This window comes from Pelodiscus sinensis, chromosome 9 (assembly GCF_052426305.1).
Source record: "Pelodiscus sinensis isolate ZL-2025 chromosome 9, ASM5242630v1, whole genome shotgun sequence".
In the NCBI taxonomy this organism is placed as follows: domain Eukaryota; kingdom Metazoa; phylum Chordata; order Testudines; family Trionychidae; genus Pelodiscus; species Pelodiscus sinensis.
This window is the reverse complement of record NC_143060.1, coordinates 45,188,829-45,214,339: the sequence shown is the minus strand read 5'-3', so window position 1 is coordinate 45,214,339 and position 25,511 is coordinate 45,188,829. Positions and strand designations below refer to the sequence as shown.

At 38.7% G+C, this 25,511-nt stretch overlaps 1 protein-coding gene across 7 annotated transcripts in view; it reads right to left on the bottom strand.

Annotated features, from left to right (window-relative positions):
• Nucleotides 1-25,511, bottom strand: part of NTNG1 (netrin G1) — a 259,028-nt gene that overhangs the window by 68,167 nt on the left and 165,350 nt on the right. For all 7 annotated transcript variants that reach the window (XM_089780552.1, XM_075936636.2, XM_075936637.2 and 4 more), the window contains exons 4-5: nt 18,459-18,631; nt 4,470-4,496 (exon numbers count right to left, since the gene is read on the bottom strand). In XM_089780552.1, coding sequence (XP_089636678.1) covers nt 4,470-4,496; nt 18,459-18,631 — 200 coding nt within the window. The remainder of the gene's footprint in view (nt 1-4,469; nt 4,497-18,458; nt 18,632-25,511) is intronic.

Genomic DNA, 25,511 nt, shown 5'->3' with positions numbered 1-25,511 from the left:
ATATTTTCTCTCAGCTCTGGAGTTCAAATTAACGTATTATGCTCTACTTGCATTATAAAGTTTTTGTATTACAGAAAACCTAATTAGTTAAAGAGCAATCCAAATTAAACTTATTTTTGGGATTTAGACGTATTAAAGCAAATGCAGAAGGAGAGTAAGGACAAATACTGTAGTTTCCTTGATGTTATGACTATGATTAATAATAATGCCTGGCTTAGAAGATGATTAACCTTGTTCTTTTATTCACAATTCAGATTTGTACCAAACAAAACTCAAATCAAAATATGTTGTCGCTGTGCTCTAGAGGAATTTTTTTCTTTATGCACTAACAGAACAACTCAATACTAGAGAAATATTAATTAACAAGGGACAAATTCTGGTCTTTGTTATGCATGCTGATTTTCCCAATTCAGTTAATATGTCTATTCAAGATGAGAACATGGCTCTAAAGAAAAGGCTCAATCTGGCAACCACTAAAGTTAATGACAAAAACTCTTACACCTTGTCTACAATAGGACCTTAGCCCCCCAAGGTTGAATTTGTAAGTGATGTGTCCACACTAGCAATAGCAAGCCCGTTATTCTGGTATAAGGGGCCACAGAATTTGAACTCTGTAGTTCAGCTGTTCATGAGGAATAATGCTATTCCCAAACTTGTACGTCAGAAATAATGTTAGTGTGGATGGTCTAGTGCCACTAATTCAAACTAATTAGCCTCTGGGAGGCCTCCTGCAGCTCCCCAGAGTGCTTTCTGGGGCTCTGAGTCTGAGGTAGCACATCCATATTAATGGAGCCTGCCTTAGATTACATTTGATTCTTCCCCTTGGCGTGGACACAGACCTTTGAATTAGTAAAATTGGGTGCCCAGAAGTTGAATTTGATAAATTCTGACTAATCTCCTAGATTTCAATTCTGCAAGGTATCAGGACCATAATATTTACAGTAGTATAAATAATGGGAGAACTGGAACTCAAAAGTGTTCATTATCTAAAATGTTGGGAAACATGTACCATGTGCACATTCATATAAACATATCTGAGATCACTAACAAAAAAAAAAAGCGTTCAACCTGACACTGTCTTCAAACCTGAAAAGCACCCAGCTGATATTTTAAGGCTAGGAGGATAGCAATGCATGAATGTCAGGTCAGTACAATCTTTATTTTTGTGTCTTGAACTGGTTATCATTCCAATAGAGATTTCTGTCTGTCTGAATTTAGCAATTAGAAAAACAAAAAACAAACACAAAGCAAAACATAAAATACCATTTGATTATCTTGATTGCCTCTTGCATTTCAATATATGGTCTGTCGCTAAACTCTGACTCATCTGCAGCCAGTAGGTTTCAGAGGTGATAATCACCCACACAAAGCTATTTGCACATCATGTCAATCCTATCCCATGTCTAATTATACTCTTTATAACAAACTGTTTAGCATAATTAGTGAAATTATGCTCCACAGGAATGAGGACAGAAGTTAGCTGATAGAAGATTAAAGTTTTTTTTTAAAGTCAGGCATACAGGTACAAGCTAATAACTTTGCTATTTGGTCACAATAGAGTAGATGTTGATGTATTTGCCTACATCCAATTACATAGTGATTATTTAAAGTAAGTCAGAATAACTTTATGTATAATTTTTACAAATTCATTGAAGACATAATTGATCATAAAAGCTTACATAATTATGAAATGGTTTTGGGATTCATAAATTGCTAACAATCTCATCAGTATTTTTCCAGGCTTGGCTGAAAAATACTGTAAAGACCAGCACTGGATTCAAGTATGCTTGAAATGATCAAAGAACTTATTACTCAATTGATAAACAACAGCAGGTACAAATGACCTTAATGGGAAAGCTCTAGTTTAATTTTTTTTTGGTGGATGATCAGAAAGGATGTTTACTTAATGACCACTCTTTCTTTGTGTTTAAACTTTAATGATGTGCTGCTTTAATATGAGATGCTTTGAGATAAAAGAGAATACAGTATTATACATATATGTAAACAGATAAATATACATATTGTTGATTTTTCTTTGGGCATTCTTTGATCATAAAAGTCTTATGGATGTTACATAAACATCTGTTGCATCGACATTTTCTTTGTAGGCAGTTTTGTGTTAATTTTTTCTGTATTAAACTGGTAAAACCTTGAAGCATTCAATAGCCAATATACTAGTTTATTGTTTCCTAGCAGGCAAAAAACCCTGTCACCTGAGAATAATTTCCTGTCCCCAGCTGAGGACAGAAATCTACTGATATGAATGCAAATATCGTATTAACATAGACAAAAGAAGAAATCTGGCAGAATTCATTAAAGCAGCCTCAAGTAATTAATCATGTTTGCTTTTTAAGTATTGATTGTATTCTGTTAAAACTTAGTGACATAGTGGAGTAGGACCAAGAAAAATCAAAGGGTTCTCCATTGTTTAATGAAAATTCTGTTATTTCTATCCTATAGGAAAGGCCTTTAGAAAATTGTACCAATGAACAGCCACTTTTCCCCCGATCTATTCAACGCCCCTGCAGGGGGAAGAGAAATGTAGTGGGGAGAAGCCAAATAATATATTCATCACTTTGTGAACTCAGAAATTGGTGCTAATGCTTCATACATTCTACATGGATAGGGAAATTTGTTGAATCCTGCCTCATCTCATTCAAAAGACATCCATACCAAATATATTAAAGATAATACAAAGACTTGCAGTAACTACAGTATTTCCTAAAGGATGTGAAATGGAATCTTGTCCATTTTAAAAAGTAAATGACACTAATCACCTGACTGTATAAGTTCACAGAATTCAAAGAGGTCAACAATGCATCCTTTCAGGTCACCATTGATTAAAAAATACTTGACTTTCCCTATTAAGTATTCAAAAGCCAACGTCTGCTGATGCTCAGAGATGGTAAATGTGGTGAAAAAGGCTGTATGGAGTGTAAAGTGAAAAATCACAACAATGTAGTCCATGCAACACAGCATTGACAAACAATAGCACAACTGAGCTCCACAGAGCTATTTTGCCCTATATCCATTTCTGTTACTTATGTCAGTGGGATTCCAGATAATAATAGGCTGATAGTCTGTTTACTGCATTCTAGTTAGTTCCTTTTTTTCATACAAACTACATGTGCAAATGCAATTGTCAGGTTGTGAAAGTAGCACATCACTGTGCATTTGTAGTGAAGCAAATGTCAAGGGAGAGAGACACTAAAGCAGAAAATTTAGACTATCAAAACTGAAGACTTTCATTGGCAAGTTGTCATTGATGATGTTTTGCTATTTAAGGTTGCAAACTGGATGCCATAGGATTAAGCTGGAATTTAAATGGATAAAAAACACTACTCTAATTTACAAAGAGGCTAGTTTTGATGGCATTTAACATGCTTATCTAGTGCTTAACAAATCAGCGCCTAAGCCTATTCATGAGCTTAAATAAACTGAACTGATTTATAATTGAAAGACCTGACCACGCATTTATAAGAAGCAAGGCAGCAGCTTTATCCAAATTATTAGAGTATGCTTTTCAGCCAGAGATCAGGTATTGTAAATCTTCTTTTGACACTGCTTAAATTATGATAGACCCTCATAGCACAAAACCTGTGCCTACTGCCTATGCATAGTAAAGGCTGTGAAGGAACATTTATTCATGCAGTTACTGAAAGATAACTTTTCTGCTTTGGTGCTTTATATCTAATTAGCTATCATTCTATGACTATATCTGTAGGACGGTTTGACTCAAACACCATTTTTTCATTGTTCTTTTATTTACAAGAACTGATCTTTTTAAAAAGGCAATTTCATATTCTATCAGTTGTTTAAAATGTTTTAATTTTCCACAATAAAATGAATCTTAATAAAGAACCTTCTTTTCAAGGCCTGAACTGGAGTTCACTTATGTAAATTAAAAGATATTCTCTAATTTAGTTCTATGGCCTGTATTATACAAGATCAGATTAAATGATCACCATTGTCCCTTTCTTTCTTTGGAATCTATGAATCAATCAAAAAACTCTAATACACTATATTCACTAGATTAAAAACAAAAAGAAATAAGTTTTAGTGTATTCTTCCATTTCCCCCCTTTGTTTATCTATTCATGCATACAGCTTTAAGGACTCTACTCTTCTTGGATATTAACAAAGTTTGGTGTTTTGGAAAATGTACTTGATAATAGTTTCTTACCCGCTGCCATCCTGATGTTCCAATCTGTAATGCTAACACTTTTATTTGCTGATCAAGAAGCTGTGTTTGCAGACAGATGTACTGTCATAAGCTACATATCAGATTCTCTCTGATCACATAATGCAGTTACATGTAAATGTAGCATGGCAAAGTCAATAATATAGTCTCCTTACCGTAAAGCACATTCAGTGAAACCTTATCTACAACAGAAATGGATGTTGGGAAAATAGAGCTAAGAAGCTGAATAACATAGCAAAGCTATTCTAGATTTGCTTCTTATTACTTACTACCAATACTGGAAATACTGGGAATACCTGTAGAAAGAGAGAGCAAAAAGGACATAGTTAGTGGTTTACTGCAAGTGTCTAAAAGCCTGTAGCATTGAAAAAACAAGTTCTCAAATATTTGATGCATATTCTCATAATTTTCTCATAAACTGCAGAATACTGTATTCATCAAGGGTGTGTTTAAACTACACCTCTCTGACCTCAGCAGGATGTAAATTAGACAAATCGGAAGTGCAAATGAAGCTATGATTTAAATATCCCGTGCTTCATTTGCGTAATGGCGGCTGCCGTTTTTTTTCAAAACGGGGCTTTTAAAAAAAACCTGGCAATTTAGACAGGGCATTTTCGACAGAAATGTCCCATTTCGATACATCCTGTACTCCTCAAAAAATGGGTATAGGATCTTTCAAAATGGGGCATTTCTGTAAAAAATGCCCTGTCTAAACTGCCGTTTTTTTTTTCTTTTTGAAAAGTCCCATTTCAGAAAAAAGTGGCGGCTGCCATTGTGCAAATGAAGCACGGGATATTTTAATCCCAGCTTTATTTGCACTTTCGGTGTGTCTAATTTACATCCCTCTGCCGACAGAGGGGTGTAGTTGAGACACACCCTCATAGATAGAAACAAGCACTTGCACATATATCATGCAAGCCTTTTATTTCTAATTTTAGAGGCTTTGGATTCTTTAGTTGCATGGATTTTTGGAGGTATTTATTGTGTTAAAAAATGCCATTTGGAGCATTTCTGGGACTCACTGGTTTTTTCTCTTCTTCTGACTTCATGCAGTGTTCAGAACAGTGTTGTATTCTTACTAAACAGTTATTAGATTTCTGTTCTGGACAATAAATGCAGGCCATGATATATTAGGTATATCCAGGAAACTATTTTAATACAGAGATAGATGAATTATTGGCTGCTTCAGTCGGCTGCTGAAAATCACTTGGGTTTTTATTAGATTAACATTATCTAGCTATCACTTTTTGTTCCTTGTTTACCTGCCTGTTGTCTGGATTAAGCTATGTAATAGAAATTTAATTGAGGAAAAATAATACAACACATTAGGTCATACATATTGATCATTCCTCTCATTGATTTTTTTGCTCTCACTTCAATTCTCAAGTTGAATTAATGTGGGAGAGCCATTCTAGAGTGTGATGGGATTTAGTAAAAAATGTGGATGTGCCATAGTCCTTGCAATACTGTTCTTCTTAGCTAAAGCAAAACATGCATATGAGACTATTTACAGGCCCATAGGTTAAAGTCACAAACTACAGATCCATATTTAAATCCCTGCTACTTGTGCCATCTCAGTTAAATCGTTTGCCTTTTGTAAGTTTTATTTACTTTTGATGGCATGGTATTATAGTGCAGAAATTTATTTATCTATTAGCATCTATTATCCCTTTAAATTCCTTCCTGAAATTCTTAACACAGAGAAACTATAGGATGGATTGTGCAACCTTTTCTCAAGGGAATGACTCAGGCATATGCATTACTTAGCGTAGAGCAGGACTGCAAAAATCAGGTTGATCTTATGATAATTATTTTCATTATCATATATTACGTAGTAACCTAGGTTACTATTGTGGCGATCTCCTAGCCTAGGCTCTGGTGTCAGATTCTTGGCACCAGTAGTGCCCTGGGCTTCTCAAGGTTGCTGGGGATTCAGCCAGGGTAACAGCACCTACACAACCAAACACATTTCCCAATTCAGTCTGGTTCAGGAGCATGGCTGGGAGGAAAAGGAAGGCATATTATATAGGCACTTCTAAATTATTTTTATGGGTGGGCCATGTAGCATGGCTTCAGAGTCTGGGAGTCATAAATATCTCCTTTGTGACTCCACACCTCAATTGCAGATAGTGCTTATAGGGCATTTGTGAGAGTTGTATCCTAAAAATCTTATATTCTGTTGGGAAACCCTATGTGCCTAACACCTTACAGAATACTATCACCTCACAGAAGTCTCTCAGCAATTTTCAGGACTGGACTCTATATGCAACCACTCTTCATAAAACAATGTATTTTTCCCCTGCTGATGTTTAAAGGAAAATTTTCAGCAATGTTTTAGAATTACGTAATTAGTATCACAGACTACAACAATGGTATTTTTAAACAGAGAAAATTAGAATTTTATTTAGAGAAATCATTCCACTGTTGTTATCAAAACAGATTAAAAATGATAGAATGTCTTTCCCATTGTTTTAAATAAAAAAGGAACTTGACTTTGAACACAGTTTTTAAATTAGCTTTATGAACATACATTTATATTTATGTTCGGCAGTTTAGTCATGTTTTAAAAAACACATGCTTTATTTTCTTTATATACAGATGGAACTTGTACAGCTAACAGACAAAAAGACAGGTAGTATTTTCATACTGCTCTTGTGAAATGGTATTTGTTATTCTCTTTTACATGTACATGCCCAAACATATACACACAACCCTCCCCACCGCTTCTCATACCCACACCATTTCTTGCTCTCTAGGACAAATTGCAGGGTAGGAAGAGGTTTTCTTATTAATTTGTACTTTTCTTCCTTTACTGTATCTGAAAAGTCTCAATGAAAAATTTGATGAACATTTCCTAAGTAAGGAGGAATAAAGAAAACAAGGTAACTGCTTGCCTGAAGGACTTTGCAATAATCTTGTTAGCTTCTTTCCACATTCCCTATTTGAAAAGCTTCTTTTGCTATTTCTATACAGATTTCTCAGTATGGAAAGAGAAGCTCTGAATGGCAGTGACTCTTCTTTGTCTCCTAAAATATCTTTAGCCCTGCCAGGAAACAGAAAAATAAACTGCACGTAACAGGGAAACACTTTATAGTGGCTCTCAAAGGGTAGGTTGCGAGCCCAAAGTGGGTCACTACCCCATTTTAATAGGGTTGCCAGAGCCAGTGTTAGATTAGCTGCAAGCCAAGGCAGAAAGCCCCAGATGAAGTCCTGCAATCGTCGAGCTCAGGCCAAAGCCATCGGGGAAGGGTGGAGGCCTCTGCTCCATGAGTTTCATACAGCAAATTTCAACCATGCACATGGCAGGGCTCGGGATGTCAGCCCCACACTGATAGTGGGGAACCCTGCTGTGCACAGGGCTGACAGCCAGAGCCCAAGCCCCACAACAGTGGGGCTTTAAGCCTGAGCAACTTGTGAACGCTGTGGCATGGGGCCAACAGTCAGCTGCCCTGCTTCCAAACCTCAACCTCAGTTCTGAGCATCACTTCCTCTACTCAGCTCCAGATTTGTTACTAAGCAAGCCATCGGCATATATTATGGTTACAGCCAGTTTGAGAGGTTACTGTAGAAATAATTTTAGCAAAGGACCATTTTCTGAAGGAAAGGGGGTAATGAATAGGAGCTGGTGGCCACTTGCAGCAAAAGAAGAGCTCATGACAGGAGCCAAGCAGAAGTAATAAACCAAGGAACTGCACATACAATCTGAAATACGGATTAATGATGAAAAACTTCCCAAACAAGAGGAACATCTGTTCTACTGACTATTACTATAGCACGCTAAAGGGGAACAGTTCTTTACACTTTTGGATGCTTTTTTGGAGGGAATCCATGGCCACAGTGTGCGGCATTTGGTGAAGTTCTGGCAAAGGAGGGCTTAAAATATGCTGAAATGTGGCTTTTGCCAGTGATGAGAGAGCACATGGGTCATGGGCCTCCTATACCCAATGGGCTGGTGGATTGTACTGAGCATGTTCACTTGGACTAAGCACACTGAGTAACATCTGCTGAAGCTGTTGCCCTCACTCTTCTACCACTCATCAGCAGGGTCTAGCGCTACATCTACACTGCAACTGGAGTAAGGGACGTTTTGGAATAGCAGGTTATTTTGACATTTACAATTTGCATAGCTCAAATTGCGTATCTCATTTCAAACTACAGTGCAGTGTAGATGTAGCCTTGTAGACAAGGTGCAGTTCTACTAAAAAACACTTGGGTTCCCTACATCCCAGCAACAGTGGCGAGAGCTATGGGGCCAGAAAAGAATACTGAGAATGGCAGCTACAACAAATGAGAAAGCCCTTCAGGTCTCTTTGGCTGTGTCATACTGGATAGATAAAACTGGGAAACCACGCACTACTGGAGAAACTTATATTGGGACAAGGTCTAGCTTGATTCAATTTCCCTGTCTCATGACAGTATTGCCAGGTAAATGTGAAGTATGGCAAACGATGCTGTGACTGAACAAGTGATCACCAAAATTCTAAGTCCCTTGTTTTCCTCATTCAGCCTGAGAGAACAGCAGATGTTGCAGGAGCTGTTCAAATGCCAACATTCATAAAATTTGAGAATGATGAAAAACTTCCGAAACAAGAGGAATATCTGTTCTACTGACTATTACTATAGCTAAAGGGGAACAGCTCTTTACACTTTTGGATGCTTTTTTTCTGAATTTGGCCTGGACTGGTAGCATGATATAGGAATTTGCAGCGATAGTGTTTGTGCAATAACTCAGAAAAACAGCAGGCCAGTCATTCAAGTGCAGGCGCAAGCAATTTGGATTCACTATTTTATACGCAGGCAAGTGCTAGTAGCTAAAAATAATGTGCCAATTGTCTAAAACCAGCTTCATCATGAAATTTCACACAATCAATTTTATCAAGAGCAGCTCAATGAGTATATATCTCTTCAGAGTTTTGTGGGGTGAGATGGGAGCTGAGCATCATCAGTTATTTTATCAAACCGAAGTTTATGCTCTGAAAGGAAGTGAGAATTTTTCTTTCAGTTGACTCCATGTTGGCCGTAAAGATTGCAAATGCCAAGTGGCTTGCTTTGCTAGCGTACCTGGCAGATGTCTTTGAATGCCTAAATGAGTTAAATATCTCACTTCTCTCACTGACAAAAATAAAAAACTAGATCAAGAAACTTTTCTTATGGTGAGGCCCACTAACGGGGTTAACTGCCCACGGACACCACACCCTTGCCTTACCTTGGTGAAAGTGAGGGTGTGACAGAGGGAAGGGGGATGGAGTAATTGGAGTGGGAGGCTCTGAGAAGGAGCAGGATAGGAATTTAGTCTTGGGGAAAAATCTCTGGTTTGTGTGTATAGCGAGCTGTGACCCCACAGGAAGGAAGGCATGAGGAAGCCCTGGCCATATCAGAAGAGTGTGCGCAGAAAGCTGCAGTCACAACAACGCAGCTGGCAGCTCACTGGGCACCAACCAGTGCAAACACAGTAGCCTCTAAATGTCAGGCAGACTGTATCCATGCAGGTGTGGCTTTGTGCATGCTGGAGGCCCACTGAGTGTTCTGTCCCGGGGCCCAGAATTGCGTCAGCAGGCCTGCTTATGGTATGCTTATGTGGACAACGACACTGGCAGTTTTGATTTTTTTTTATATACACAATGACTTTTTGGACAAAAATTCCTTGCAAAAGTGTGACTTGCAAACCTATTATCATCAGCCACCTGGAAAGCCTTAAACTGGAGTTTCGGAGGTGTACTTCCCTGAAAAGGATCAGAAAACAGAGGCATGAATTAGAAATGCCTTTAATGTAGAAGTGACTGAAAGCGCTGCTATGTCACTTACAGCGAAAGAAACGTTAATGGTCCTTTCCTATGATGAGACATTGATGATGAGATTTTGTGAATAGACTCATTCTTATTTCAAGATTTCTGTGGGAGAGACTATCCAAAGCTGTGATCTGCAGCATTAAAAGCACTTAGGCCATTTTCATCCGCCTACCTGTGCCAAGACAGCTTTTCAGCACTGACCCTACTGACAGACAAATACGGGGCTCATCCCACTGTTGAAGATGACCCTCATCCCCATTAGGTAGATATTTATTTCTTACTGCTGGATATGAAAAAATTATCTTGCGACTATATTGTGATTTTAAATAAATAGTGGCTATTTTGGTAAATATGGCCTTCTAATGCAGTTTTTAGTTAAAATATTAACTGTTCTATAGTAACACAGGGCACTGCGGTCCTGTAGTAAATTTTGTTTTCAGAAGGGGGTCATGGTGCAGTTAAGTTTGAGAACTGCTGCTTTATAATAACATCAATTCTCAGAAATTCTGGAAGTAAATACAGTAGACTTCCGATAATCCGGAACCTTTGGGACGTAGGTGGTGCCAGATTATCAAATATGCTGGACTATCAGGAGGTACTATAAGCAGGTTATATATATATACTGTATACATTATATACTGTATATAAAGTGTTCTTAACCCTTTTTATTGTACATACTGTATACCGTATACTGTAATGGTTTTGTTTTTTTAAGCCTTTTTTACCCTTTTTGCTCAGTTCATCTGTGACTCTTTTTTTGTCGAAGCTCACTCACTAGGCTCTTGCCATTTTGATGCCGGACTATCAGGAGTGCCGGACTATTGGATGCCGGACTATTGGAGTTTTACTGTATTAGGCTTCATTTTCCTTACTGTGCTGAGCAAAAGTTTAAGGTATCTTTCTTGCTGATCCTGGGATCATGTAGGAATTTGGCTGCCCTACTGTGTACCTGACTGTGGCATTGATGGACCATTTTGGCATCCAGGAATAGCTGGACTCTAGAGTGTAGAGACAACTAGCGTCCATGGCAGGGCATTTGGGGAGCATCTGGCCTAGAGCTGTGCCATAAGGAGGATTTTCAATTAGTCTGATTCATTGGGATTCTGGACTCTTTACACCAGGGGAATGGTGCAGATAGGCTGTAGAGGTGATGGAGAAACAGACCTATTATTTATCTTGAAATAGCATTCCCACTCCTCATCTGAATATAAAAAGTAAACAAAATCATGTTAATTTATAACAAAATGGCATTTTCCTACGTACCCCTAAAACACACTGAAGCTTAACACAATATCTGAATCCTTTCCCCTCTGAAATCAATGGGAAAGAGATTCTCTGTCAGATAATCTGATCACAGGGAAATAGCAACTTCCAAATATAAAACTCAGAACCATATCTTGCCACAGAAATGACAAATCTTTCACAGATAGCTCTCTAGTAATATTTAATATTTCAGATTTTTCAACTGTGTATGTGTTACAAGCAAATCTACTGTAAATATATATACATATACCCACAATATTTGATAGAAAAAGATCTGGTATTTTCCTTTTAAAGGCATATAATTTGAATCTATCTATTGCCTTCTTAGCTAGGCAGCAGAGAAAAACTTGATATATTTCAGTAAAATCAGATGCTCACGGAGAAAATTCTTTGGTATAAAAGATATATAAGCCAATAAACAATTAACTTCTAGGATGGATTGATATTAACTGTAGATTATTAACTATCTTACAATCTTTCTTGAAAATGATGCTTTCCCTTTTATTGGAGCATTGCTAACTGCATGTATTAACACCTAGAGGTGAACTAAATTTGGATCCTGTACCAAGGAATCAATTGAGGGCTCTGATGCTTTGCTAGAGTATCTGTACTGCAGCATGACCTGGCAGTGAGTCTTTTTCCTTTTGCAAATCCCCTGCTGAGGTATGATTACAGCATCATAACTTCAGCATCAATTTTAGAAGCTCCACATTTCCCAGTGATTGAAAATCCTGAGATGCTGTAAGAGACTAACCCTCTAAGAGGGCTGACTTGTTATGATCATGTATTCTCACTTTTCATGTGTTTTCAAACTTCTATTGACCCAGAGGACTACACACAGCAAAGCCCCAGAACTCCTACTACTGTAAGCATTGCATTCACGACTTTTTAATTCACTGCGAGAGAATGGTGTAGATGAGGCCTGCCACTTATTCTGCAGCCATTTTCTTCCAAGAAGAATTGCTACAAATGTGGCTGTTTCATTTGAATGGGCATTATAAAATATTTGATCAATGTTTTCATTTGGTAATATGCTTTAAAACACCCTTTTCAGTGTTTCTAGCCCAGTTTTATAGTTCCTGAATGTACAAAGCTTCTACAGAGGTTAATGGAAATTTTGGGTGTGCAGAGGCATACTTTATTTCCAAGAAAGCACAATGTGTTAAGCCACACAGTCACCTTGCTTTCTTATGCGAGAGTTTAATGACTAGCAAAGTCTTTGTTGCTTCCGTTTTTATTTCATGTCAACCAGGGAAACTGAAGTATTCTGTCTTCCACCAGTAGGTGTCACTAAAACCATCAAAAACAACTGCAAAGGGTTACTGGAGAGGGTAGAGTGCATTAGAATAATTTTGCAAGTCACACTTTTAAAAAATATAAAAAACGTTACTTATTGTTTTTCAGTGTGCCTCTAGAACCTTTTTTTAACCACTAAAGTTGATTTCTACTATGAGGGAAGGCAGTTCATAAACTGCAGATTTTTCTGACACACACCTCTCTTCCTGAATGCCCCAGCTAAAATACACTACAATTTATTTCCTTTTCCCAAAATCAGGTCACACAGCTTCTCTCTGCTCTCTTTCTGTGCCTTACTATCTATTCTAAGCCCTCATGAGTTAGCCACTTTCAGTAAGTTATACACAGTGAAAACAACAGGAAGCACTATTATTATGTAACATTTTACCCCCCATATCTCCTCATCTTTCCTACCTACTATGGATCTATCATAAATCACCATGGTACCAACACTGCCCTTCAAGCAGGAGTGTTCCTCGCCTGTGTTTCAGTGTATCCTGCCATAAATGCTTCTTTAAGAAAGCTATTTCCAGTCACTTGAGCCATACTAACTCCAGATATTGTCTCCACCACAGCTGTGAGATTGTTAATTCAGTGATGCTAATTTAGCTTTGACAAGGAATAGGAATGGTATCACACCCTAATTGTGGGCATGCATGAGCAAGAAGGGTAGCTATTTAGGGACATGACTAGGAATCCTGCTAATACACAAACTCTTGGCCCCCTTCACTCATATAGCTCCTTTAAAATGGCAGTATATCATCACATTTTAATAGGAATGGGTGCCAAACAGATGAGATATTATGCTGATTTCTCATCCAAGCTCAAGTGTCATATCTTCTGCCAAAACCCCTCTCTGTGACAGCTGTGCCACATTGCCTCATAACTCTTTTTATTTGCAGAGTAGGATTAAGGCAATATTGCTGAGCCTGCGATCCAGGTACTATTGTCAGAGGAGAGTCCCAATGCAGATGTAATTTAGCAAGCTGCTTATTGCTAGCTGTTGCTAGGGAAAGAACCTAGGTCCACGTTGTCCTAATCAATCAATCATTTCATGTCAAACTATGACCTGGGAGAAGGACTGGCAGAAGCTGGGAAATGTGTAATTCTGAAGTGTCCTGACTGGTTCAGATTATTAGCTGATGGGAAAAAATGTGATGGATGGGAGCCCGAAATAGTCTTAGACAACACTATTCAACTGAGCAAAGTAGGTAATGCCGGCATGTGAAAGAAAATATAAACAAGAGAAGAAAGAAAAGACCAATGGTATCAGATATTTGGGGCTGCTCAACAGAAAAGCTCTTCTATAGCAGGCATGTGGGAAATCCAGGAAAATTGCTTGGGATGTCAAAGCATGTTACATAACAATACTGCCCATTGCCTGTGACAGCATCAGGAGACACGTTTCATCACAAAAGAGTCAACAGGATGGAACTCAAAATGCAGAAATGTAGCAGTCACATACAGAGTTCTCTGTCATTCCAATAAATGATGGACTATTCAATGCCAGTTCACGAGGAACAAAAGCAGAGAAGGGAAATATTTTACACAGTAGGGGAAAAAAGCCAATTGATAATAAGAACACAGAAAACAGGATTTTACTGCAGTTCCGACTATGGCTAGTGTAGATCGATCTATTAAGTTTCATGAACAAAAGCTAGAAAATGCCTGTTAAAATCCAATTGGCTGTAATGGTTTCAGCAGCAGATATAAGTGAAGGACAGAAGTTTTATTCCTTAAGGCTATGTCTACACTGTAACTCATTTCAAAATAACAGAGTGTACGTCTACACAGCAAGCATGTTATTTCAAAATAGCAGGCTTCTTACTCTGACCCTTCATTCAAGAGGAGTAAGGGAAGTCGAAGGAAGAGTGTTCTTCCTTCGACTTTCTGCTGTGTAGACAGGGCCAAAAGCCGAATTAAGCTACTTCGACTTCAGCTACGCAATTAACATAGCTGAAGTTGCATATCTTAACTCGACTTTAGCCTGCAGTGTAGACGTATCCTCAGTGATTCAGAAATTTTCAACTTTGGATTCATTTTAATTTGGAGCAAATATTTAAAAAAAATTAAATTCTCTTCAAAGGAAATTTCCAGACCTTTGAAACACTTAATTTCAATTTTAACTTTTTAAGTTTTTTATTATTCAAAATAAAAAATTCAAAACAAAAAATGCAAAGATTTTGTTCTGAAAATGTCAACTGAGAAATTTTGTTACATTGTTGGAATTTTCTTGTTAGAATTTTGGACCTGTATTTCCAAAAAAAATTCTGGTGAAATTGACCCAATTTCAAGAAATGTTTTGATGTAACATCAACATTTCACCAACCAGCACTAGTTAGTGATCTATATCAAGTGCCAAGACCTTTGTTTTGCTGGAACATGCTCAATTTACATATGATTGCATAAACAGACAGCAAATAAGGAGGTAGAGGGAACACTGATTTCATACACTGATGTACTTTATCCCTAGACTTAAGCATAGAAAGTTTTGCTTGGAGCTGGGTTATCAAATGAACCCTGTAAAGAGTTTGTGAGCAAAAACTGTGGCTCTCAAAATTTTTGCTGGATATAGTTAGATTGTCACCTTACTTTTACAAAGTACCCACCTTCTTCTTTTTAAAGATTAATTTTCTTGGTGAGAATTCTAACACACTTTCATGCCCCCGCAGACTTCATGGCTTGTTATCAGTCTATTACTCTCACATTTAACTTGATAAGGACCAACTTCCTGTGATACTCATTTCTGAGTTTAGATTCCTCTGAGCTGCTGTTTGAAGTGTCAGATAAAATTCGAAGCATTGCACACTGTTGCTGGTTTTTAAACCCTTCATTCATTTGCAGTACATAATCCCGTTTCTTCTAAATAATTTTCTGTGAACTCTTGTATTCTAAAACCAGCTTTTTGCTGTTAATGAGGACAAAACACCAGCGTTTTTTTTCTAAAGTAGTTAAAGGTTGATCTGCTTCAGTCCGGACCTTTGGGACCTGACCGATTCCAAATGGAGAATTTTCTGGATCATGGGAGGTCAATATTGTCTATCATCATTACCTATATTGCTTATGGGGCTATTAGAGGATATTTAGGGGAAAATTAGAGCTAAATAACAGCACAGAACACTAATAGCTAGGACTGGTGGCTATAAAACTTTATGCGACCATGGGAAACTTCGCAACACACATGAAAAATGGACATCTGACTAACTAAAATCATTCCGGACGACGGATGTTTCTGGATGAGGGAGTTCTGGATTAGAGAAGTCGACCTGTAGTATGTGCTGTCCAAAAGCTTTGATGATTTAGTGTCCGTTTATTTCTTTTTCTACCAGAGATTTACGCACTTAACTAGGATCAGAGGAATCCGAGTTATATATTTCAAGCAAACAAGAATAGAGACTAGATTTCTGTATTTTTGTTTTCATGCTCCCTTTCTCAATGTTACACTAGCCTTATGTTGTCTACAGTTTGTTCATGTGGCTCTCAGTAACATCCAGCAAACAAACACAGAGAGTAAATGGCCTACGAAGTTGTATCCTAATGGTGGATAAGCATTTTACACTGGCAATTATGTCAGTGTTGAGCTATGAGTTAGCTAAAGAGATACAGATACAACTGGTCACATTCTGCCTTTCCTTCACCCAGTGCTTTTTTTGTGACAGTACTGCCCAAAGGTACTCAGTATAGGCACCTCCAGACGCAGTATCAGCACCTCCAGTCAGAGCTCAACAACTTTTCCCCTGGAGTACCGGCCCTTTTTTTTTAAAACAAAAAAAGCACTGCCTTTACCTACCGTATATTCCGGCGTACAAGACGACCTCTGAAGTTAAAAAACATCCCCCAAAAATCAGGGGTCGTCTTGTACGCCGGATGCCCCGCCGCCGGAGCCCCTCCGCGGCTTTGAAAGCCCATGCGCGCCTGGGATGCCCCCCCGCCGGCTTCCCCTGAGGCTTTCAAAGCCGCGGAGGGGCTCCGGCGGGGGGGGGGGGGGGGGAAGCCCAGGCGCTCCTGGCGGCTTTGCTCCCGGTGCCTCTGGTCTGCTGGGGACCATCTCCAGCAGACCAGGGACACCGGGAGCAAAGGAGGCGGAGGGGCGCTGGGGTATAAGATGAAACCCTATCTTTTAATTAAAAAGATAGGGGGTCGTCTTATATGCCCAGTCGCCCTATACGCCGGAAAATACGGTATATCCTGGCAACCCCACAGAAATCAAAGGTAGCATGTGTATAAATGAATCTGGATCATAAGCAGAAAATACAGTTCAACATCCAAAATTTTCCTTCATAATGCTTAAAATCTATTATTACACCCACAAAGTTTACCAAGACATCATCATCAACACTTGGTCTGAAGTTTAATCTTTAAAAAAAAAGGCTGATCTCACTATCATTTTTGAGGGGTCTGTGGGCAATAAGAACACCCAGTCCCCTCCCCCACCCCAGTGGAGGAAGTGAATCCAATATGAGGTCCCTAATAACCCAAATTAGCTGCCATGGGCCAAGAACACAATCACAAAAGGGTATCAGTTACCTTATCTTGTCTCTGAATGAGAAGGACAGTTTGCAGCTTTGGCTTCCAGCCAGAATCCCTGGGTAGGCCCAGTACTGTATGTAAAGCGTTCTTGCCCTCATACCTTGCAAATTTGTAATACTGGCCACACTGGTTCCTGGCTGAAATCTGCACTGATACAGTTCTGCTGGGTAGTTTGGGGAGTGAGGGTTTTCAAGTTGTGACCTTCACATTGGACCATACTATGGTTTGTATCTGTACCCCCATCTGCATCAAACTTTTTGAAGAGATTTCTTTATTGAAACATCTTTCCCATTTACAAAACAATAACCAAAAATCTCCAACCCTGTCATCTCAATTATTTTCTACTATTTTGGAAAATCCTCTCTCCAATTTACACTGTGGCTCTCCTACCCTTCACATGATCTTTAATGGAAATTACACACATAGAAACAGAGCAGAGAACATGCAACAAATATCAGCACGGTGGTACTGTATAGGAAGCAACCTTTAGCAGGGGTACCAGAACAGGGGGAACCAGGAGCCCATGGACTCCACACTTTTAAAAGTGGGTGGCTCTTAGGGATGTAAATATCCATTAAAAAAGTTAACTGGTTAAACAATATAATTGTAATATTGTTTAAGTGGTCAATCGTGTGGCTGGATTCTGGCCAGCCTGCTGCAGGTGGGGATGGGGAGGGGGACTGTTCCAGCTGGCTGGGGTCCCACTGCACCATGGGCAACTGGGGTCTGCTGTGCTGTGGATGAGGGGCTGTTCTGACTGGCTGGGATCCTGCCACTGCAAGCAGGGGAACGGCTGGCCTAACCACAGTGGGAGGGAGGGCTACTTCCCCCGTCCAGCCATCCAGTTAACTGCTTACTGTTTAAGCATGCTGGTAAGGCTAATGCTTATTGAGTAACCTTTTACATCCCTAGGGGCTATGCCCTTCCACTTTTTACTGGGCATAAGGAAGAGCGAAGGGAAAGGGGTAGAGAAGAGCGAGTAGAGCGAAGGGTCTGAGGAAAAAAGTGAGCAGAGGGCAGGATTTCAGGGGCAAGGAGCAGTGCAAGAACAGGGCCTCGATGGGCAAGGTCATCAGTTGTCCTTGACATTTATTACTTAATTTTATTATAGGGTATAGGGGAGAATGTGCTACCCTGGAATGCAAACGTACAATTCGTATGCTAAGTTATTTACATGTACATGAGGGCAGAGTTTAACCCATACTTGCAGATAAATGTTTGTTATCTTTTCATCAAATTCTAGACGTGGATTTGTTTCAGATTTGGGTCACAAACAGCTGACGAACTTTGGCTAACATTATTTTCCCCCTCACAATCAATACAGAGACCAGAATTATAATTACAATGAATCACGGAGCCTTTTTGCACACAACTACTCACAGATATTTGCTGTGCCCTTAGGAATAGGCAGATATGAGCCAGGACTCCAAGGTCGACCCTGATAATTCTTCTTGCACTTCCCGCAGTCTGGGCCTGTAGTATTGTGCTCACATTCACAAAACAATTTTTTGTTTTCTTCTTTACAGCCAGTGGCATGAAGGTTACACTTGCACCTATCAGAGAAAAGGTACGATGTTATGTCAAGTTGACATTTGATTTTAGACGAATGAGATCCTAGTAAAATACTCTGTATGGCAGCCAATATATTTTTCTCTAGCTTTATGGTGTTACTGTTTTAACATGTCTCCAAAGAAACCTTTTTAGCTCAAATCGGTTACCATGTGGTAGCCTGCTGTTTAGAAACTTTTGACAATAACAACTTCATCTGAACTCCAAGGGGCTGATCCCTCTCATTTACACCATTTTTACACTGAAGTAGTTCCACTGAAATCAATGGAGTTACTTCTAATTTTTATTGGTCTGTCATCCTGTAAAGAGTGCAGCGGGACTATTCATAGGGATAAAATAAGACATGTGCTGCAATTGTTGCCGGATTTGTCCCAAAGTGAGATCAGAGTCATGTCCCAGGCACAGACTTTCCATTAAATGTCCTCTAGAATACCCTTTTTTATTAAGAAGGAATGGTTATTTTAGACATATTTTATTTTCCATACAACCAGTATAATTGTGTTATAAAGCTCAAAACAGAGATGACAGAAAAACATGTTCTCAGATAACTAATATAGAGTTCCTTGATTAGGCTCTGAAACACAGATTCAGTGGCTGATAAACTAGTAAAGAAAAAGTCTGTAGAAAATAAGCCCAATGACTCAAAGAAAACAGAAAGTACTGCATTACCTACATTTGGAATAGTTTTACTAAGGACCTGGTTTTTTTTTTGGCTGTGAATAAAATAATGATATATAGTAGAACCAGTGGCTATGAAAAAATATTGCCCACATCATATACTTGAATGTAAAATTACATAAAACAACTTATTCGTTTAAGAGGCAGGTATTACCTTTGTACTGTTCTAAGTAGGGATGTTAAATTTTGATTAATCAACTAATTGAGTAGTTGATGGAATTTCCATCAATTACTCTATTAGTCGGTAAGGGGGGCACTCGCTATCCCGCTACGCCTCTGCCTTTGAAATGTACAGGAGCCACTCATGGCTCCTGTACATTCTGAAGGAAGAGGTGCAGTAGGGAACCCACTCAATGGGAGACCAAAGCAGTCCCTGCCCACCCGTGGCTCTTGTACATTTCAAAGGGAGAGGCGCAGCGGGGACCCCACAGGCAGCTTTTGTATATTTCAAAGGCAGAGGTGCAGCAGTTGTGACAGGCACGAGCAGGGAATGCTTCAGTCATTTCCCTGCTGCGCCTCTGCCTCCCTTGTCTTCCTCTTCCTCCTCCCCCTCCCACAGAGATGGTGCTGTGGGACTGACACAAGCAGGGACTGCTTCAATCCCTGCTTGCACCGTTTCCCCGCTGCACCTCTGTCTCCCTTGCTGGCCCCCGCCCCGCAGAGATGGTGCTGTGGGGAACCGGCTTTTAAGCCAGCTCCCACTTCCCCCCTTACTGCCTCTCTCTGATAGAGGCAGTGGTAGTAGAGGGTGGAGCAACTTATCGAGTCATTACTCGACTACCCGATAAGCATCTGTACTGCCTAATTAGTCCAAAAGACTATAAATTTGACACTTTAATATTACAGATTTATAGCAGCTGAAGGGCAGAAAAAATAATTTGGTAGAAGTAGTTTATTTCCATTTTTTTTGGAAAAAAATTATTAAAACCATTAAATGAATCAGAATTTGAACCTACTCTGTTTTTAAAATAGTTAGGATAGTTTCAGGAACAGAAAAAGCTAGTCTCTGAGAAACAAAGTTATTATTTATTTCCAGTTGATGTTAGAATAGGTAAAATTTCCTTATTATTGGCTCTGGAGAGGCAGCTAATATTTAGCAACTCTGGTTCTTTGTTTTCCTAATGATTATAAATCCAGTAATTTAAAAGGCTCTCATGTGGGCATTTGTTACCTGTTCCATACAGTGCCCAGTAATTAGAGCAAAGCAGCACATGGAACGGCCAAGATTTTTAGCAAGTGCAAATTAACAGCTGCCAAGCTGGCTTTATTTAAGAGGAATCTAACCTGAAGCATGTGGCCACACACACAGACAGACAGACAGACACACACACACACACACACACACGCACAGACATCCCCAGGGTAAAACAAACTTGCAGTTGCCTTAAGTGGCAGCTTGAGAAAAACCACCAGAATTTGTAATATAGAAGATGTTGTATGTATTCTACTCACTCTTAGAAAGGAGACAGAGTGAACTGCTTGTTATTTAAACAACGCTCACACTAGCTGGAAATATAATCAACACCTTTTTAATTACAATTTGCAAAAAAAAAAAAAAAAAAAAAAAACTTTTTTAAAAACATGACCGAAAGAGAGAGAGAGACTCTTCTAAGCAAACAGTATTTAATTATAGGCTGTTTCCTGCATATACATACTACATGCAGTGAATTACTTGCAGTGCTAATTTGCTAAAGGGATCCTTTTTTATACAACATTATCACCTTTTTTTGATAGTATGCTCTCTATATAAACTACAGTCAAAATTGTTAGGTTAAAAGAATGGTTAGGTTACAAAGTCAAGCATTAAAGAGAGAGGAAATACCAGAGTTAAGGTTAAAACAAAAAAGGAGTCCTGTGGCACCTTAAAAACTAACAGATTTATTTGGGCATAAGCTTTTGTGGGCAAAAAACAACTTTGTCAGATACATGAGTTAAGATTGTCTGTATACCCCTTTGTGTATTTGCATTATGACAGTTTTTAATTACATAATCCACAAATTTCTTGCCTGGTTCAATGAATTAAATATTTATCTGTATCATTCAATATATGGTCACAGGCCTTATTTAATGCACTCTACTCAACAACTGTACTGAATAGAAAATTATTCATTTTCCCGTGGACAGTTCTATTGTGCTCTTTCCACAGTATCCTAGTCCTTCACAGACACTAATTAATTCACCTTCATGACACTTCTCTGAGATGAAATAGTATTAGTATTCCCATTTTACAGATGGGGAACTAAGGCACAGAAATATTAAGGCCAAAGTTGTCAAAAGCTGTCATGAATTGTTGGGTGCCTAATCTGAGCCTACCTGTGAACTGATTTTTCAGAATATTTGGCATTTTTATTGGCACTTTCGTGTTTATGGCACAAATCCAACTGACTTATGTTACAGTGGTGATTGATCAGCACTTCTACAAATCTGTCCTTAGGTATCTCACACTGGGTACTATGAAAGAAGGAACTCACAAGTCTGGGCAACTCTGAACATTTTAATTTAAGTGACCAGCACACAGCCACTCTGATGGTGGCAAGGATAGAATCCAGTTCTCCAGTATAGCATTCAACTTTCCTAATCATAAGACCATCTTTTCTCTTCCTGAAATTCTCTATCTCATTCACTGCACATCTTACAACTCTGGCCCATCACCTTCTTTTCCGACAAGCCTCCAGCTCTTAACAGCCCCTCTTGGAAATCTCAACCATATGAGGCATTATAATCTCTGCCATAATACATATATGTGCCAGAACTGAAACTGCTTTAAATTGTCAATGGAAATATGCAGATTTACACAAGCTAAGAATCTGGTCAATGCATATGTCTGAAACCCAAGTAACAGGCTCACCTACAAAGTAACAATATAATAATACAGCACCTATATATGAAAGAAAATCTCAGACAAGCACAAAATGATTACAGGAAAAGGGAAGAGTAGAAAATAAGAGAGAGTGTTAAATTCTAGGAGGAGTGATTCTAATTGCATTACAGAAGCAGCAATAAATGTGAATGTTGAATGACTGAAAATGAAAACTGACAAGAATTCTGAGGGGGCTGAGTGAATATATGGGGGCAGAGTGGAGACAGACAAAGATCTGCGATTCAGCTAACATTGATAATTAAGCATAAAGTGTAGGCAATACTGAGGAATCCTTGAAAACCACAGTTATTCAGACAGTTCCCTTAAAGAAGACTGTAAGGAACAAGAAGTGACTTACTGAAGGATTACTTATAGATCACATGTTAAAAAACAACAACGGGTATTATAAAAGGGGAATGCAAAAACATGAATACTCAGAAATAGTTAAGACTTACAGGAAATGGAGAAAGGCTGAAGAAAACCTCAGATGAGTAAATATTCAGAGGATAGCCCAAGTGAAATACAGGAACAACTACAACATGAAAAAGATTACCTCATGTAGAGGATAAAGAAATCAAGACTGCAATAAGCAGCAATATGTTTATAAAGGATAAATCTTGTCAGAAAAAAATGACTGCTTTTCCTGACAAAATTAGATCATAAATATGACATGTATACAGCAAGCATAGCATATCTGGACTGTAGAAAATACAGAAAATACACTTTTGGAAAACTATCTAAAAACTGTACCAGAAACAAAAGATAAAATACTTTTCTACCCAATCACACACTGTGAATTATAGGAGAATGAACTGTGACTGTGTTAAACTTTTGGGCTCTAACTCCCCTTTGTAAACCATGCTAGCAAGAACTAGAAGATATGTTGTTTGCATTAAGGTAGTCCTGTTTGAAACTGTACTATTACAAATTAGGTATCTTTGAGATCATGCTAATAGGATCTACATGTGCCAATACAACAAAATGCTTCTCTATGGCTTGCAGGTCACATCCTTGTAGTCCATGCCATGAAGACAAACTCAAAGACTAATGGCAATGTGTTGCTCTGGAGAAACCTCTTTAATTAAATACTGTTGCAGGGGTATTGTCAGTGGTGGGTCTGACCTTCTGGAAGACCACAGCTAACAATCAAGAAACGGAACTAAACTATGTGCTAATGAAATCCAAAGAGGAAATTAATCTGGGAGTAGAAGAATATAAACGAAATCATACAACTTGGCCCAAAGAATAGAAACACGGGCAGAAACCGAGTCAGATAATCGGGAAAACATAAGACCTGATTCTCTTCTCTCCTTACATCAGTTTTATTCCAGTGTCACTCCATTAATTTCAGCAGAGTTACTCCTGATTAATAACCAATGTGGAAACAGGCCCTTACTTGGTGAGATGGTGAAACCTAGATGACAATAATACTAAATGAGACCAAAATATAACAATGGACCAAACATTTGACATTAGCTTTCAATATACTGTGCCTGCAAATAAAAGCCAGTGAAGTTGTGTGCTATATACAGAGAAACATCACATTCTGGAGCAGGTTGGTAAATTCTCTTTCTATATTGCTGTAGTGAGACTGCACTTGAAATCCTATGGTTAGTTCTGGGCATTTCATAATGCATGCATTAATAAACTGCAGGGAATTCACAGAAGAGCAATAGAAAAGAAAAAAGCAGGAAGGAGAGAAGGGAGAGTGAAAGTGTTTCTCTGAGCTAATTTCTTCACAATTATTTGTACAGATACAGGTGACAGAATATGTGAAGACACATACGAGAAACTGCAGGCTTTTCCTACCGTTTACACAGCAAGTGTTAGATGATCATAATAACATTTCACATATGGAGATTTTTTTTTACTCCAAAGAAATCAAAAGTGTTTCACAAATTTTTCTATAAACAGAATTTTTTTTATACATAGAAATCCAGCCACTTCTGGCACCGCATGTAACAACATGCTTCTTGTGTGTGTACACATATGTGTGTGTGCGCGCGTAGGTGAACAAACAGAGGGGCTATCAGAACATCAAGAAGATACTGGAAATAGAAAAGGATATACCCAATAGCCTCATTAGTACCCTGGAAAAGCCCACTGCACACCAAGTAAGAATACAGCAGATGTTATAAGGCCAAATGTAAGTCTCATACTATACATATTAATCAGAGGTTATGGCAAGGTTTAATGTTTTGCCACATCTTCATAATCTTTGAATAATCTATCCACCACTCTACCAACAATTAGAAGAAAAAGGGGAAGCAGAAAGCCCCTCATCCGCTATCGTCCCAAAGAGAGTGGTTCTGTCTGTCTGTTACATCTGATGACAAAGCAGTTTTCCAAGCTCTCTCTTTATCGGTCATTGTGGCACCCACCTTGTCAGAGCTGAGCCAGTGAAAGGGAACACCAACCTCCACAACATTTGTCTATATTTGGAAACTTACTTCCTGATGTTTCTACAGCTCAGCTGATTTTCATCTTTCCAGTCCAACCCACGAGAATATTTACTGCCTTAATGTCCTGTTTAGAGCATATACAAGAACACATTTCTTTTCAATGTGCAAATTTAATTTTGAATAGCCAGAGATTGATATCACTGTCTAACACTATAAACGCCACTCTAATTGTGCATGAGAACAAATTTGTTTTTCTGACCACTCATCTTTGACAGACTCATTATTTTGTCATAAAGCAATTTCAAACATGATATTTTTGGCAGTTATATAAGGTGCAGGAAGCATTCTGGTGTGTTCAAGGAATAGCTTTGCTTTAGTGGGAGAAAGAAGCATTGGCATCCTGAGTTTCTCACAAATTCTATTTACATATACAACTGACATTAAAATGCTGTAAATATCACTGAGGTAATTGCTAACAGCATGCAGATTCTCTTGCATGTAAGTGCCAACCAGCAGACTGGAGGTCACATGAGGGGATCATTCATGTTGGAGGGAGGGAGGGGGGAGGAAGGAGGGAGAGAGAGAGGCTCTTTGATACATTTTTAATGACAAGCCATATGTTCTTCATTTTGGAATCCTTCTATGTCACTGCCAAAGTTTAACAAATCAACTTAAAAACAACTTGCTATGCAAAATGAAACATGCATAAAATGGGTCGGCATCAGCCAGTTCTTCACCACATAGATTCTGTCAGCCAACCATGAACTTGAACAGGATTCTGTATAGAAACATATTGCTCTAACTCCACCCACGACAGGGACACTCTTTAACCCAGCTTCCACACAATTATTTTATGTAATGGAGACAGGATATAAACTGCATGCTGTTATGTGGAAGCTTTGGAGACACTGTTTACATTATGGA